The 16,874-nt window shown below is 46.0% G+C and overlaps 1 protein-coding gene across 3 annotated transcripts in view; it reads right to left on the bottom strand.

Annotated features, from left to right (window-relative positions):
- Positions 1-268: 268 nt before the first annotated feature.
- The window catches only part of kdm6a (lysine (K)-specific demethylase 6A), a 37,351-nt gene continuing 20,745 nt past the window's right edge, over positions 269-16,874 (bottom strand). For 2 of the 3 annotated variants that reach the window (XM_034562537.1, XM_034562540.1), the window contains 22 exons: positions 15,231-15,324; positions 13,683-13,809; positions 12,889-12,987; positions 11,964-12,183; positions 11,436-11,576; positions 10,067-10,159; positions 9,901-9,981; positions 8,766-8,876; positions 8,268-8,654; positions 7,262-8,145; positions 5,678-5,807; positions 5,404-5,509; positions 4,262-4,467; positions 3,904-3,956; positions 3,711-3,785; positions 3,456-3,604; positions 2,745-2,859; positions 2,469-2,656; positions 2,091-2,232; positions 1,877-2,003; positions 1,613-1,783; positions 269-1,169 (listed from right to left, as the gene is read on the bottom strand). In XM_034562537.1, coding sequence (XP_034418428.1) covers positions 1,134-1,169; positions 1,613-1,783; positions 1,877-2,003; positions 2,091-2,232; positions 2,469-2,656; positions 2,745-2,859; positions 3,456-3,604; positions 3,711-3,785; positions 3,904-3,956; positions 4,262-4,467; positions 5,404-5,509; positions 5,678-5,807; positions 7,262-8,145; positions 8,268-8,654; positions 8,766-8,876; positions 9,901-9,981; positions 10,067-10,159; positions 11,436-11,576; positions 11,964-12,183; positions 12,889-12,987; positions 13,683-13,809; positions 15,231-15,324 — 3,735 coding nt within the window. In that variant the 3' untranslated portion in view covers positions 269-1,133. Of the gene's footprint in view, positions 1,297-1,612; positions 1,784-1,876; positions 2,004-2,090; positions 2,233-2,468; positions 2,657-2,744; positions 2,860-3,455; positions 3,605-3,710; positions 3,786-3,903; positions 3,957-4,261; positions 4,468-5,403; positions 5,510-5,677; positions 5,808-7,261; positions 8,146-8,267; positions 8,655-8,765; positions 8,877-9,900; positions 9,982-10,066; positions 10,160-11,435; positions 11,577-11,963; positions 12,184-12,888; positions 12,988-13,682; positions 13,810-15,230; positions 15,325-16,874 lie in introns of all 3 variants that reach the window. The other variant, XM_034562539.1, reaches the window with a different exon arrangement.

The raw sequence follows: 16,874 nt of genomic DNA, 5'->3' as shown, positions 1-16,874 counted from the left end.
TAGACCTGTATGAATCTCACATCTTTTATTTTAACTCATTATTTATTATGAGTTAAAATATTATTATTTATGTCGGATTGACTGCATTTGTATCGTACTATCTGCATCGCTATTGTGTTTTGAAGTTTAACGTTTCCAGACTGTAAACTTTCCTTCCCCGAGGTCGACCCCTGACCCCTGACCGTCTTCCCACAACCCGGAGCTCTTCTCCTGCTGGCCGAGCACCAATCAACAGCAACCAACAATAAGTGCAACAGAGCTGCAGAAGTAAATAAAGACAGTTCTTGTTTATTGACTCATAAAACATCCTTCAAACAATAAACCTGTTTCCAGGTCAGGTCTCTGTACAATGCTTACTAAGCAGTTTTATGTTTATAGAAAACGTATGAGGGGCCAAGCTTAAAATCACGAGGCTCCTTCAAATTTAATGGCAGGTACTCTGGAAAGAAATTACAGCATTCCATCAACAAACATTTTCAAGCAATAAATATGCATTTATAAATAGTGTAAATTTACATCAAAATAATACAAAAATTAATTAAAGTTCACTCATCTATGTGCAACCCTTTTTCTGTGACTTGGCTGTTCTTCTACATGATTTCCTCTCCCCCAACATAAAGTCATCAAAATCTCATAGTTCCATCAAAATGAAATCAAAATGTTTTGATGTAAAAAAAGAAAAAGAAATGGGGGGGGGACAATGAATGTCTCTGAACTTTTCACATTACAAAAACTGTTTTTTATGTGGTTGTCCTGACCACGGAGACGTCTATCTAACATACAAAAGGCCGGCTATGCTAACGACTCATCTCATGGAGGGGAGGGAGCAAAGCGCTCGTGTCAAACTCACAAACAGAATACAAAAATGGAAAAAAGAAAAACTATCAAGTCAGTAGTCTTGGCGTGACGGTGTTGCCAGTTAAAACATTATGTACAAAACTTTGATTCATCTTTTTTTTGTTTGTTTTTTGTTTGTGTGGGATCTTGGGAGTCCAGCTGGGCCAGCAGTAGAACAGTCTGGTCATGACGACAGGAGGCGCTGCCACCCCCCTCCAGTCCACCGGGGGGAGGCACACCACTCTGGGGCAGGTTGCATAGACACACAGCTTTCACACAGCTGCCTTATGGGATAGCTACAGAGCGCCGTTTGAGGACTGCTGGCTTACTTCCTGAATATCAGAAAAAAATAAAAAGAGGTTTCCGGAGAGTTTCCGATTAAGTCCATTGTGGTTCTAAGTGTCCTCAGAACAAGTGTTCAATCAAACAGCATCAAGAGGAAGAAGGCAGGGGACTCGCCTGGAGACAGATACAGGAAGAACACACTGAGCTCTGCAGACAAAACTCTTGGAACTCGAACACAAACGCATGATTAAAAAGAGGCAATCCTTCAGATTTCAGTCCTGGTTGATCGATAATTTGTATTTAAGTGAAAACAAATGGAATTGTGTGTGCCGAGGGCTTAGCTTTTAGATTCTTTTTTTCCAGAAAATTCACCACAGACCTCCTTCGCCGAAGGATATTAAGTTATGCCACTAAGTTTTCTGTGTTTTAACTGATCCCCTCTAGTTCTGAATGAGACGGGTGCAGCTGGTAGCTTTGTGCGGATACTTACCAGGGTGAACTGGTCATAGACCTGCATGAGGTCCTCAATCTTGTACTGCTCTAGCACCACAAAGTTGTCCAAGTTAGCACTCCCCCTACGGGCACAGTCCTGGCAGTGCACCACATATGTCTTCCTGCTGTTGCTCTCCGTGGTCACAAACAGCAGGTCGAACACCTCCACCTGGACGAGAGGTCGACCGAGAGGAGTTTCAAGTGTCGATGACAGAAATGCAAAAGTCATGTAGGCGAGGTAGTTTAGGAAGCGAGTGCTCACCTCACAGATGCTGCAGTAATGAGCCGGCTCGCTCTGGTTCCTCCCGTGCCACACCAGTTCTCCCCCAGATGCCTGCAGCAGTTCCCGCTGCATCTGACACTGCTTCAGCGTCCGGAGCAAACAATACCTGCCGGACAGAAACACACGTGTTGGGAGAGTTCGTCCCTAACAGTCCCATCAGCTATTTGGTTCTATGATTTCAGAGAGTCCTCACTTGATCATCTCAAAGAGCCGGTGGTCCGACACTTTGATGTTCCTGGCCATGTTCCAGGAGAGATGGATCATGGGAACGATGGATTTGACACTCTGCAGTTTGTTCCACTCGTAGCGCTCCACCGCCAGCTTGTACTGATGCGCTGTAGACAAATAACAAACACAAGAGGCGCTCTTCATTTAATCTGTACGTCGGTGGGAACGTGCGTTTATCCAGCTGAGCTCTACAAAGCTCACTGACTTTGTGTCATATTCATGCACCTAGAGGTTGTCCTGAAAGTCTGGAGGAATTATAATTTCCGTCCGAGGCTTTGCTTCATCTCAGCAGGTAATCACCATGAACACATGCATAACCTAATAATTAGTTTACTTTTCTCACCTGTGAGGGGTCCGACATTCCACGCAATATTGTTGCACCAGCCGATGGCCTGAACCCAGTGAATCGTGCCCGTGTTGAGCCACACCAAGTCTCCGGGACGCTGGATGAACCGATAAACAGGCACGTTGGTCTCGTACAGGTCCTCCAGGTTGGGCCACCAGGAGCCCATCAGGAAGTTGATGTTGTTCCTGCAAGAGGAGGAAGAGTTGAGTTTTAAAAAGACACGCCATCGGTGTCGTCTCCGGAGATTGGCCAAGAAGCTCTCAAGTCGCTCACTTTTCGCAGAAGTCGTTGATGACGCCCCAGTACGTTTCAGGCACGGCGAACCACTCGCAGTCCCCAGGACCGATGTTGATGTTGACTGAACAGAAATTGTTGTTCTCTTGGTGACCTGCAAAAAACAAATAATAAAAAGGATGCGATTAATATAAATATATATTTAAAAGAAAATAGAAAGCAGCACCCGCCGCTGCCGTCTGCCTCGCGAGCACAACCTCACTTTAATTAATTTAAAATGAAAAGTATCGCTAGGCCAAGCTGAACAATGAATAATTCAACAACAGCCGCGATGTTGGCAGAGAACTCGTCCGCAGAGCGACGCCGTGTCGCAACGCCAAGCGCTGCATTACATCATGTAAACAAACCACGTACCAGCACCTGTGCGCTCCACATCAGACTGGAGACGTGACTTAAAAACATCCTATAGTGATGTTTACTGCGAATGTAATACAATTAAAACAGCAGCAAGAAGGAAACTACCCGCTGCCACCATACCAAGTACCCTATAGATTACTCTTCGTTTCATCTTCCCGAATCAGGAGTAAATAAGAAATAGAAACAGGGCGTGCGACAGTTTGCATGCAGCGTTACGTCGCTCAAGGTCAGACAATGCGCTAAAAAAAAAGTAACTTGTGTGTAATTTATGAGCAAATACTCAAATGTCATTCAAATGTTGCCAGCCACAGTACTTATTCTGTCCATGAATACCTGGAGTCCTGCTCCCTGGCACCTTCATGTAGAGCTGGACGGTGTTCATGCCCAGGATGGTGTGTCCTACGTGGCTGAGCAGGTTACCGGCTGACACCACTCGGGCAAAAGCTGGCAGTTTGGACAACTCCTGAAGCTGCTGTTTCCACCTGTTGCACAAATACTAATGTTATATTCCTTATTCCCAACGACCTGAATCAAAAAACACCTAATGTGGTGGTTCATGCGGTCCAATACATTCAACGGTTCACTCACTTCTTTTCATCGGAGAGGTCGATGTTGGTGCCAAACTTAATGTGTTTGAAAGACCCCTTCCTTCGACGCATCGCACTGGGAGCGGATGAGAGTTGAATATAGTTAGAAGGATGACATGAAGGGAAAAGATGAACACTGAGAATTGAAATCTGAGGAGACGGAAAGGGAGAAAGAAAAGAAAAAAACAACTCACCTGTCCGAAGAACCTGCTTCTGTTTCCGGCTCCTTCTTCTTCTCATTCTCCTCCTGCCACAAATAAAAAGCATTAAGAATTAAGACACTTTTGGAGAATGTCCTCAGAAGCATCACACCACCACCAACAACAACAATAATTGATCAAAATCAACTGGTAAAAATAGTCCTTTTGTATTATTTTAGGTTCTATAATCTCTCTCTGGTAACCACTTTGTGTGCACTGCATCACGGATACATCAAGTCATTCAAAGGTTTATGTGACACTGGTTCAACTCTGGTTTATCTGTTGCACAGATCAGTTTTCCAGTACATAGTATTAGAGAGAGTGTGTGTGTGTGTGTGTGTCTCCCACTGACCCGCAGAGACTCCTGGAAGGATGAGGCCTGGTACTGGGCATACTTGATGACGGTGGTGTGGGAGCGGCTGCTCTCGCAGCGCCACATCTTCCTGCTGCCACTGGGGTCCCAGTTCTCGTCAGTGGGCTGGGCCAACTGGGTCCGCACCTCCACCAGATGGTCTGGGTTGGCCTCCACCAACGTCTTGGTAGAGAACAGGCCCAGATCTGTGCGTGGAGGATGGCGAGAGAGTGGAGCCAATGAAGGAGGGCAGTTAGAGGCGAGTTAAGTATTAGTTTTAAAAGTTAACTTGAGAGAAAAAGGAGATTTCTTCCATTCAAGCTTTCAATTTTTTTTAATACTTTTCCTTGACATTCATATATAAACTTTCAAACACTTGATCTTCTGATTAAAAAGGATAGCGAGGGGAGACGGCAAGATTCGAGGTCAACCTCACACCTGCAGTGTAGCAGGGTTAGACGCTGTGCCGTGTGCTTCCATGTTTATTTTGTCTTTCTAAAACTTTGGCCACATAACTCCACAAATAAGCACAGATTAATCTGCCAGATGAGGGTATTACATAATAGGGCAGAATGTAATTCTAATAGAGGCGCAGATGTTTGTAAATTCTTGGCAAAGCTAACTAGTTCTCCTAACAGCAAAGACGTGCAGTAACATTTTCCACTTGCAGGTGGTGCTGTTGTCATACATGTCAAACCCCCCACACACACACACACACACACACACACACACACACACACACACACACACACACACACACACACACACACACACACACACACACACACACACACACACACACACACACACACACACACACACACACACACACACACACACACACACACACACACACACACACACACACACACACACACACACACACACACACACACACACACACACACACACACACACACACACACACACACACACACACACACACACACACACACACACACACACACACACACACACACACACACACACACACACACACACACACACACACACACACACACACACACACACACACACACACACACACACACACACAATCCAGTTGCACATGCTCACAGCTGCCTTCACAAATCACATGTAAAATCAAAACACATTTAGATGCTTGAAACACAGCCTCCTACCTAGTTTGAGTGCTCCGGCCAGTCCTCTGATGACGGTGACCGGGTTGGAAGGGTTGGTGCAGAACTGATGGAGGGGTGGGAAGAAGGCGTCCCTCTTGTTTTCAAGCTGTATGAGAGAGGAAACACAGGACGGGTCAGGCAACATGGACCAAACCCAGAATCAAAGAGGAGCGACGTGTTTGCATTTGTTGCCGGGGCCGAGGTACTGTTCATCCAACATCGCACACGATAACGGCACAAATACTTCTCCCTTCTATGGTGCGGCTGCACTCACATAAATACTGGGTGTCGGGGGATTGAGCTTGTCCTTTGGCAGTGGAGGAGAGGGCGGGCGAGGGGGTCGCGGCGGAGGACACTTGTCCAGGAGGATGCTGCTCGTCGACAGGCCATTCTTCCCCAGGTTCCTGCAGCCGGAGCGGGGGGAGGGAGAGGGAATGGGGGGAGAGAGAGAGACCAGTCAGTTCACCAGCTCTGGTAAAAGATGAGCCACTTGTCACTGACAATAAACAACTAGACACAATGTGGTATGAAGATCAGGCCACCACAGTGCACAGTTTGCCCCATGAATCCTCCCCCCGTCCACAGAACTATGTTACGTCACTTCACTGAGCTTCAACACAACTAACAAAACATTTGGGATTAGATTGGTCTACAGAATCAGGACTTGGAGAAACACTCCGAGACCAAGGTTACCCTTTACAGGGAACGTTCTTCCTACCAAACAGGAATATTCAGAGCCGATTAAAGCTTTTGTAAATAAATCAATTCTGCTATATTTTGCCTGACTAAATACTGGAGTCAGTATTTTTCAACTTCTGCACACCAACACATGCCTAAAGCTACATTCATGAATCGTCTGCAGAATGGAAAGACTTCTGGTTATTCCTGCTTAGGAGCTGTACACACATCATGTGCAAAGTAGTTCACATTGTATTTACACCATTTAAAATGAGACCCAGATCAGCGACTTTTGTTTCGGTTCACGTTTTTAACGTATAGATCCTTTGAAAAATCAGAACTGATCAGAGTTAATATTGGATACATTTAGATGCGTATCCCAGTGATGGAGGCTCTGCAGCCACTGTTCACTGCATGAAGATTAGCCTAAAACAACATAAAAAATTAAAAAAGAGACTCAAGTGACGAGACCAAATTTAGAGCATCGTGACAGCTTCCTACCAGATTCAAAATGCAAGCAGCTTCAGCCACACATCGCAAGATGAACTCCAATCTGAGTCTGATATCAGCTCATGGGGAAAGTTATCCAATTCAGCCTCAAAAGACACATGTCAGTTTCCCTCCAAACAAGACAACGGTGAAAACAACCGGCACATGGCGTGGGGTTAAAAGGCTGTGACATATCCCTCCCACACCCTGAGTGCTGCAAAGAATCAACACATTACTCACTTTTACACGTGGTGTGTCGCAAAAGGAACGCTGCTGCGTCAGCGCCACAAGTGTTTAGTGTCACACGATGGCGTCTTTTGTGTGAGCAGTTTTTTGCACACACCTCGTTCAATTTACACAGCTTCCAAACTCCCTGACTCAGGGGCTTTTTTTTTTTAAAGCTGCAAACTCAACTCACATGAGCCAGTGGTTTCAAAACTGTCAACAAGTCTCTTTTCAGATTCCCAATTTCTCACACACACACACACACACACACACACACACACACACACACACACACACACACACACACACACACACACACACACACACACACACACACACACACACACACACACACACACACACACACACACACACACACACACACACACACACACACACACACACACACACACACACACACACACACACACACACACACACACCTGCTGCCGTGCAGGCTTCTCACCTGCATGCTTTGAGCACCTCGCTGGAGCTGGGGTAGATGGAAACCGAGGACCAGGGTGCCAGACCACCATGAACCGTGTGTCTCTGAGCTCCTTCAGAAGGCTCGACCTTCAGTGGGCTCTGGGAGTCCTCCGGCCCCTTCCCATTAATTGTGGGTCCCTGGCTGTTGGTGTTGGACGGACTGTTAAGGCAGGAGAGGCTGTTGGTGGTGTGAGGGCCTGCTGAACGTGCAGAGGGAGCAGCAGCGGCGGCGAGAAGTGGCGATGATGCCGCCAACTTTTCCGACGTTGGCTTGGCGGCACCGTGGAGACCCGGGTGGACGTTGTTGATTTTCACTGAGGAAGGCCCTCCATGGTTACTGTTATTGTTATCGTCGTTACTGGTAGCATTGGCTTTTCCCTTTAACAAGGCGGAGAGCTGAGGATTGTCTGAAGAGAGCACGCCGGGGGCAGGAGATCTGGGCCGAGACAGGCTAGCAGAGCCTTCCGCCACCCGCGGCTGGATGTGATTAGTCAATCCCTGCGCGGGGGTGGTGCTGGGACTTTGGGGTGTCCCTGTGGAATGCCTGACAGCAGACTCCGGACCTGATGGCAAAGTGGCACCGTTGCTGCAGCTTTTGCCCCCTGAAGGCGTGGTGTCTTTGGTGTGGACCCCTGAGGTAGTAGCGGCATGGGGAGGCGAGGAGAAGTGGTTGGGTGTGGTCTGGGGAGACGTGGGGGATAAAGAGGAGGCTGAGGAGGAGGCAGTGCAGGGCCCAGAGGAATGTCCAACCTGATTCAGAATGCCAGAGGAAGAGAACGAGGTGTGAGGGGAGGAGGAGGAGGAAGAGAAAAGGGGTTCTCCATTTGGACCTGCCGAATGTGAACCTGGACCCTTTTGAAGCCCCTGGATCGAGAGGAAGAGCAAAACAAATACACAATGACAAACGCGTTCAGTTACAATGCACAGAGGGCCAAATGAGAGGCTATTTAAATCACAGAGAAACGTCTGAAGAAGCGGTGGGATACCTGAGTGGTAGTGTTGCGTTGTTGGCTCCTCCAAGTCTCATCTGCATGACTGGGACTACTGGTAGTGCTGCTGGTGCTGGGGTGACTGGCGGCTGTGCAGTTGTGAGGTAGAGAGTTCTGCTGCGGGTAAGGCACGTTTCCGTTGCTCGCGGCACCACCTCCCAGTCCCAGGGTGTGATTTTTGTCCAGATGTGCCAGCGGCCCCGCCGAGGTACTCGATGAACAGGATCCGTTGGCTGTGGGCTGGGTGACACACGGGGGCCGGATGGATGTGTGGTTGAGCGGGGAGATGCGGGAGAGGCCTGCATGGTGGTGAGAGGATTCAGCCAAAGGACCGTTGGGAAGGCCAGGCCGCGGATGGCCGCTCGCCGCTGCCTGCTGCCTCATCTGACACGGGGGAGAAGAGCAGATTCAAACCCGGAGCTTTGCGCAGGACGTATACTATTGTAACCGCAGTTTGGTATAATCGCAACGTTGCGTGTGTATGTGTGTGTGTACCTGCTGCTGCTTATGCTGCTGCATGAGGGAGAACTGGTCCTCCAGCTGCTCCAGCATCTGCACCTGGGGGGGCTTGAGGCTTGCTCGATTCGTCCGCAAGTGATCCAGGTGCTGCACAATAAACAACAGGGTTGTATTGAATCAGCCACTTACAGTTTTCTATGTCAAAAGGACTAATGGGGATAATTATGTTGGAAATTGGTCCAGTATTGAGGGAGAACAATGTAGTGTAATCATAAAGTGCAATTCCTTGCCGTCAGTATACGGCCACTAAAAGCAGGTTTTCTGGGTTGTTTTGCCACCGGCAGGCTAAGGTTGTTGCTCAAGTGCCTGACAACATTATGGAAAGGACCTTACAGAAATGGAACCTCTTTTCTTCACCTTTCACTTTCTGTTTGCTCTGGTGTCATGTTGCCTGAGGACAACGGTGGAAGCGGGAGAAAGCATTGGAGAGGAGTGACGCTGTTGCCAGTTTGTATTTGTGAGGTACAGAAAGCGTTGCTTAGTGTCATCTAAAAGAATGTCGTGGCTCAATATTTAGATGATTCTGACGATGCAATTTCAGACCGAAACTCCTCGGAGCACGACATCATGTTTTCAGACACGTCTAATAACAATTTGTGCAAAACAAGCACTTTTAGTGAATGTAAATCGACTGAGGAATTGCCCGATATGATTACACCGCAGCCCTTTTAACTGTTGCCTTCTGCTTCAATACGGGACCAATTAATACTAAGTGTGGTCCCTATAGGTCAGTAAGACAAAAAAAAACATAGTAAAAATAGACGCCAACCAACATCTCTGGTTCGTTCCAATTAGGAACCTTTGTTAAACCCTTTCTCCCTTATTCCTTGCTCTACCTAACAAAACCTAAAAGTCCCAAAACAACATGAATATCAAGGAGGAAAAAATATCGAGATGCAGTTTCAGCGTAGCTACATTTAGGCTACATGCTAAAACGACTTTCTACAAAGTGTGAATCCAGCTTTAGCTGTGACAGACTAACCCTCGCTTATGATTTGCACTGAGCAAATGTTCAATTAAACATGTAAAAACATATCTGACTCAATTAGAAACGTTTCTTTGCAAAAAAATAAATAAATAAAGACCATAAATACTGAAACTTTTTCCCTACCTGGAGCTTCTGTGGCGTTAGGTACCAGCTGGGGATCTGCTGCTGCGCATTGGGGCTGTTCGCCCACGAGTCTGCCACACCCTGTAAGTAGGACAAAACAATGTGGACCCCGTCTCGCCTTCTTGATTGTCCCGCAGAATAGTATTGTTAATATTCGTAGGTCTACCTTAGCAGGACTGGCGGTGCGTTTCTTCTTGGCAGGACTGGCCTGAGGCTCTGTGTGATTGGTGGCGGGCTGGCCTGCCTCCCCCTTACAGGCCTAGAGAGCCAGCATATAGACACAGCTTGTGAGGACACGCTGGACAAACAATAACAGCAAAGCTTGGTAGTAAACCAGTTAAAAGTGAGCTCTAAGGTAGGACAAACTAATATTAATTAAAACTTTTCTGCGCAGTGATGTTGGAGGATAAACTTGATACTACAGATACATGGACAACAATGTGTGCATTCAAACGTTGCATGATGGGCAATACTCCGATTGAAAAAGGATTTGTGTTATCACCTTAATCCAATTGAAAGAGGTGGATTGAGGTCATAATCAGAGTATTCATGCTGTGGTTAAATGTGGGATAATGCAACATTAGTTACATTAGTGGAGGGTTGTGTGGACATGCAGACCACGTGTTCTGGTTTACACATTCTTAACATCAATTATGCTTACGGATAACTTTGGGTTACGTTACTCAATCACATCTCAAACCGCAATACTGAATGAGCTAAAAATGTATATTAATAGTTATTAAAAACTACATTTCAGTTGCTCCTGCTTATGTGCATGTTTGGTGATGGAGCAGATCAAGCAAAGTGCGAATAATGTAAAGGATGTTAATCGTCATCAAAAGAGGATGATGTCAATGTTAAAGATCATGAATACCATTATAATACAAAACTGCATGAGAACAAATTGGACGAGCAACATAAGGACTAAATAAAACTGATATGTTGATGGTGGGGTCAGCATTCAGATGTAATGTGCATGACTGAGATATGCCTTGTGTAAAAAACTATTTATGCAACTTTTAAGCCTTTTTATAATTAGAAAATAAGAAGGAAATATCAGCTATGCATGTGTCAAATACATGGCACACAAAATACATGCATTCTTTATACTTAATAAACTGTGTCCATTAAGCATTCATTTTCAGCCTTGCCGTTTGCCAAATATATTTGTCATTGCTGCACATGATTTGTGCGTCTTCGCATTGAGGACGAGCGCTGTGGGACATAACGAGCCCCGTTGTAGCTCTGCTTATTAATTTCAACACTTGTCATGTGACACGGGGAGGCACAATGAAGGTCGACTACACTCTGGTAATTAGATTATTGGAATATGGGCCTCGTTCCGATTCCTTCAGACCGTATGTCCTCTTTCGTCTTGCGGCCCAGACGTTGGCAACGAATGCAAAGTGAAAGTTGCGAACCAGAGTTTCAACGTCTGAAAGTATGAGAGCGAGGCCCCAGCTTTTAGTCCACGTGAATGTTTTGTTCAAGTAATTTCCAAGAGGCTGTAGTCTCTTGTATGAACTGGATCTCACCTGCTGTGCTTGTGCAGTGTTCAAGGCCCCTTGCCTGGACGTGAGCTCAGCAGGAATGGGTAGGCTCCATGCCTCCTCAATACTAGGAAGCATTTTACTCTTATTCTGCAGACTACCTGGCTGTAGGTTACACAACTGAGCCTAGGAGAAATTGTGTAAGACAAACTTTAGTGCTGAGCGTGGGTTTTACAAGAAAGCCACTGCAAAGACTACTGCTTACTTGGAGGTGGTGATTTAGGTAACTGCATACAGAATATAAAAACAAATGTTCAATGCCATGAAGGTATGCTTTACAATTACAAGTGAGAAAAATGTTTGTTTTTTTAAACACACCAATATGAATTAGCATTCATATCTTAGTGATCAGAAATAAAAATGACAAAAGCACAATCTGCATTTTAAAAAGAAAAAAAGCTGATTGCTGAACGCAGCACTTTAATATACACACACACACACACCAAAATACTGCACAACATCTAACAAAAGGGGGGGTTGGATGTTGGGGCTTAATGTAAAGGCCAGGCCTACCTGCAGCAGCTTGATGCGTTGTGTGAGTGCAGCAGTGTTGAGGCAGGCCTTGCTGCGCGTGGCATTGATGTAACACTTGATAGCGTCATGCGGCTGGCCGCAGGATTCGTAGAGGGTGCCCAGGTCCATCCAGGCGGCCGCGTGGCTGTGGTCCAGTTGAACAGCACAGATGTAGGCCTGCAGTGCATCCATAGGCTGGTTCTGCTGCTGGTAGAGCACCCTGGAGGCAAGGGGGGGGGGGGGGGGGGAGAGAGGAATTATTCACTTTCCATCTTCCTGGGTTTAGGCCTTTATTGTTCTGAGCCATCCCAACTCTCAGAGGACATACGCTACCCTTTATACATCTATCTATAGATCTGGTCTGAATCCCCTACGGCTATCTACCCTCTCCCCATGTCCTCTGTCGCACTGCAGTCAGTGCATCTCCACGAGGTGCTTTGACAGCCACCGACGCCGTGAGCACAAAGCACCCTTGAACAGATGAACGGCTATAAACCAGTCAAAATGTTAGCACCCCTATCGCCCCTAAAGTGATACCGATACCAACAGTGTGCTTGATTTGATCAATTTCTTCTACTTCATTCAATACCCATCATGTGAACGGAAGCATTTATTTCATCAGACGCCACAGGTGTGTGGTACAGCCGTACTTTTGAAAGTTTTGGTGGCATCTCGGCCTGCTGAAAAGCCAATTCTGTCATATATGGGGCTGTGTGGGTTGTAACTGCTAATCTAGTGGGCCAATCACACTTCCCATTAAATGGTAGAATTCTTGCGGCGATTGGCTTCAAGCGAAACCATACAAATGGTGTTTCTTTTCCTTCCGGATAGTGTTGTTCCAGTACCAAGCCCTAACCCTTTGTGCTTTTGACATTTACTATGCATTTCAGTATAAAAATATACTACTACTGAGTTCTGTTCTTACCCTATGGAGCACCAGGTGTCAGCGCTGGCCTCTGACTTATCGATGGACTGACGGTAAGAGATGAAGGCATCCTGCACCTTCCCAATACTGGAGTAGCACCTGGAAGGGGAGAAGATGAAGGGAAAAATAAAGACAAGAAGGTCGTCAGTGCAAAGGGTCTGCGGCTAACATTGTTCACCTCTTCCTTTTGACCTCGGAGTGCACCAGATTGATTTAACTTTCAAATGTAGCCTATAAAATTAAGGGGAAAAAATTCCTGCATTTTTCATATGGCAGCAAAAATATTGTGCTGCCCTAATTTGTGCGTCAGCAGAAATGTAGCACAACATGGAAATGAAAGCTCCATTTCTTTAAATGTGAAAGTGCAAAGAAAATGTTTGCCTCTAAAATAAATGAATAACAGTGATCAGAAATTTTGCGAAAATCATGCAAACCTAAGAAGAACAGAAAACCACTGACATGGTTGCACGCAGACAGCTTTTTAATGGCCAGGTCTAGCTTTAAACTAAAAAGGGACAGCGTGGATCTCAAGGGGAGGGAGGGGGTTGTATGCTCATCTGCGCCAACACCTGTGTGCTTTTAGGCTGCCTATTTGGCCCAAGGAGAACCCACTACAGACTCTATTCAACCAACACAAAGCTCATGTAGCCAAGATGATTATCATAGCACACTGGCAGATGGCTTTGAGGTAAAAACAAACAAACAGTCTACTCTGGACTCGCTAAACGTCCCAGGCGCCCACAGGTTAGAGGCTAGCCCTGCAAAATACACACCCGCACCCTTGTTTGTCTTACCTGCCGAGAAAGTACCAGGACTGGCCAGAGTTCGGGTCTGCTTCTAAAGACTTCTGTAGACACTGGATGGCATAGCTGTCCTTCGTGCCTTTATCCCCCAGCTGTTCCACCGTGTGATGCATCCAGCCTGGAGGAGCGGAGCAAAAAGATCTGGGGGTGAGTATTCCAGATTAGAAAACACCTCGGACAGCTGGCTCTTCCCTCGCTCCTGAGCTAGCACCAGAGCACTGTGTCGCAGAATTAAGAGCACTGTTGGATTTTGAATAATGTCTAATTTTCTTTTTTTTTTAAACACAGGTTGAGCACCTGAAGCCAAAGACACGATGTCCAATTAAATAGATGAGACTACTGCCTGATGTTCAAATGGAGGGAGAATCAAACAAATGGCTTGTCCTTCCACAGTTCTCAGTCGAAGTGGGTAGGGAGGAAAGAGGCAGACAAAGAGGGGGAGGGAGGGGGTGTTCTTCTCAAACACACACACTTCAAAAGCTCTCATATGAACCAGCATTTACAAACAACTCACACATGCACGCCTTCCCTCGTTCGTCTCCTATACACCTGTGGCAAGCTCCACAGGTCACCATGACAACCTCAGCAGGCTAGACTTGGAATGGGTTTTACAACTGCGCGGGGGGGGAAGAAAATGGAACTCCCTCTCCGTGTTTGCACAGAAGAAAGAAAAAAAACGTGTTGAAAAGGCGTAAATCTAACATTGTGGCTGCCGCTACACTTTCAAAGCTGTGAACTTGAAGGTGATCTTAAAAGCTTCATTGATTAATTGGCACAAAAGCAAACCCTGTTCTTTCTGAAAGCACATTTCCAGTACGAGAGCAGACTACAATATGAGAACAAGCAGAGCAGGAGAATATCTGCTAAATGAGAAAACACAGGTAAATTTCGCTTGGAGATCCATTTTATTGAGTACCGTCAGGCAAACCAAACTTTCTTGGCAATAAACACAAAACTGTAAACCAATGCCAATGTGTTGCATTTGACCTACACTTTGGTTACAAGAGCATTATGTTCTTATCTAGCACCTTAGGTTTATCCCTCAAAGTGCACCAGATTGATGCGTTTAACTTTAAAATGTACTAAATAGGCTCAACCACCATAGTTTCGCAAGATTATGTGGGGAAACACTGAATTCACATTTGCAATATAGATGTTTTTCTTGGACTACCATTGCAGCAACACTTTAAATCAGCTTGAAACGTGTGTAATGGAACTTCAAACGTTTAAAATTTCCTCTAATCATAGCAGTGGGACTACAGAGTGACGTTTCTGTTTCACAATACTGCAAAAGTAGCTTTCTATCATCTCAAACACAACAAGGCTTTGCATTTGAGTGCACGTGTGTGCGTCTACGCCCGGTGGTGGGGGCGGGGGAGGAAAACAGGAGAAAACAATGCTCCCTTGCAGCGCACACGCTCAAACCAGCACTTTGAAACAGGTAGAAAGTAGCAGAAAAGTAGTTTGCGTTGTGCAGACATAAGTCTCATTGAACCACATGATGGCCCAAAAGGGAGAGTATTGGCAAGGTACACTCACCAAGTTGTTGCAGTGTGGTCGCCTTCACCTGTGCAGGAAGATTTTCGGTCTGCAACAGATTTTCATACGCTTCCTTTGCCGCTCTGTATTTCTTCTGCAGGCAGAACACGAGGAGAGAGAGAGACAGAGAGGTTGTTTAAGCCAGACAAGAGGGTCAGTGTGTTTTATGGTTCTATCTGCACAGACACAAAGAGTCTTAAGACCTCCTCACACTCGTAATGGCCAGCCAGACAGACAGACACACACACACACAACACAACATACACACACACGGGGGAGGGTCATTGTGAAAGAGGACAGGCCGGACTCAACACGTCTGGCAGGTTTAAGTGCGTGTGTGTCTGCGTTTAGGTGCATGTGTGCGTGTCCACGGAAGTGCACACTTTATATTTTTGGGGAAACCTGAGCCCGGCTAGTCGGAGATGAGCCCACTGTTTGTTTTAACTTGACGACCTTGCTGACCTTGGGTCTGGACCCATACGTCAAGGTTTGTTTGTGTGTGTGTGTGTGGACTGAATGTTCTTATCAGCTCAAACACAAGTCTTCTTGAAAGCAAGCCGCCCACATCTCAGACTCTGCAGCTCTAAATGCCCATGCGGGTGTGAGGAAACACACACACACACACACACACACACACACACACACACACACACACACACACACACACACACACACACACACACACACACACACACACACACACACACACACACACACACACACACACACACACACACACACACACACACACACACACACACACACACACACACACACACACACACACACACACACACACACACACACACACACACACACACACACACACACACACGTCCTGAACTCTTCCTGTCTGCACACACTAAAAACACCTCAGGGTAAACACCGACACTTGGGGCACATAAATGAGAGGCTCTTAGTGGTTCCTTCCTGCTTGGATTAATGATCGTCATGAAGCCAGATGACAAACACTGATATCTGACTCACCAGTAAAGACTCACTGAAATAAAGACTCAAGTAAAGAGCTAACATTCTTCTAGAGCAGAACATCTCTTCAAGTGTTTTGGATTTGATGTTCATAGTTTTGAATAGAGATGCTGCTGCAGACTTTTTCCTGGATGGCACATTTTCCAGAATAATGGACGAGGTGCAAAGACCGCCTGCCATGTCCAGTATTTGTTTCGTCTTGGGACACTTTGTAATGCATAACTGCATTAAAATCATGGTCACACCAGCAAGAATGGGAGGTTGTGTGTAAACCGTAGGGCTGCACCGAATGATCGAAGCTTCGTTTATAAACGTTGACAGAAAAACAGAAAAATCTCAACAATCGAATGTTGCGCAGCTTCTCATTTTGTATTTGTGCACCTCTCGTTATTCTGTTTAAAGCCGGTATTGCTGCACAGTTGCAGATGAAGATTAAGCCAAACTACTTTAAGTAGTTAACTCTCTCCAGCATCAGCTTCCAGCGTAGGGTTGTTTAGGAATCTGAAGGCATCTTGCGGTTCAAATTGATTCTGATTCAGAGGGCTACGATCTTGATGCATCAACATTATAATTTCTATACATGATATTTATTTCGTCACTGTGACTACTATCTCTAAAACGCATATTTGTAATGATTCATAATGTAAAAAAACTGAT

Source organism: Cyclopterus lumpus, chromosome 21 (genome assembly GCF_009769545.1).
Source record: "Cyclopterus lumpus isolate fCycLum1 chromosome 21, fCycLum1.pri, whole genome shotgun sequence".
Taxonomy (NCBI): Eukaryota; Metazoa; Chordata; class Actinopteri; order Perciformes; family Cyclopteridae; genus Cyclopterus; species Cyclopterus lumpus.
This window is presented reverse-complemented; position numbering and strand designations above follow the sequence as displayed.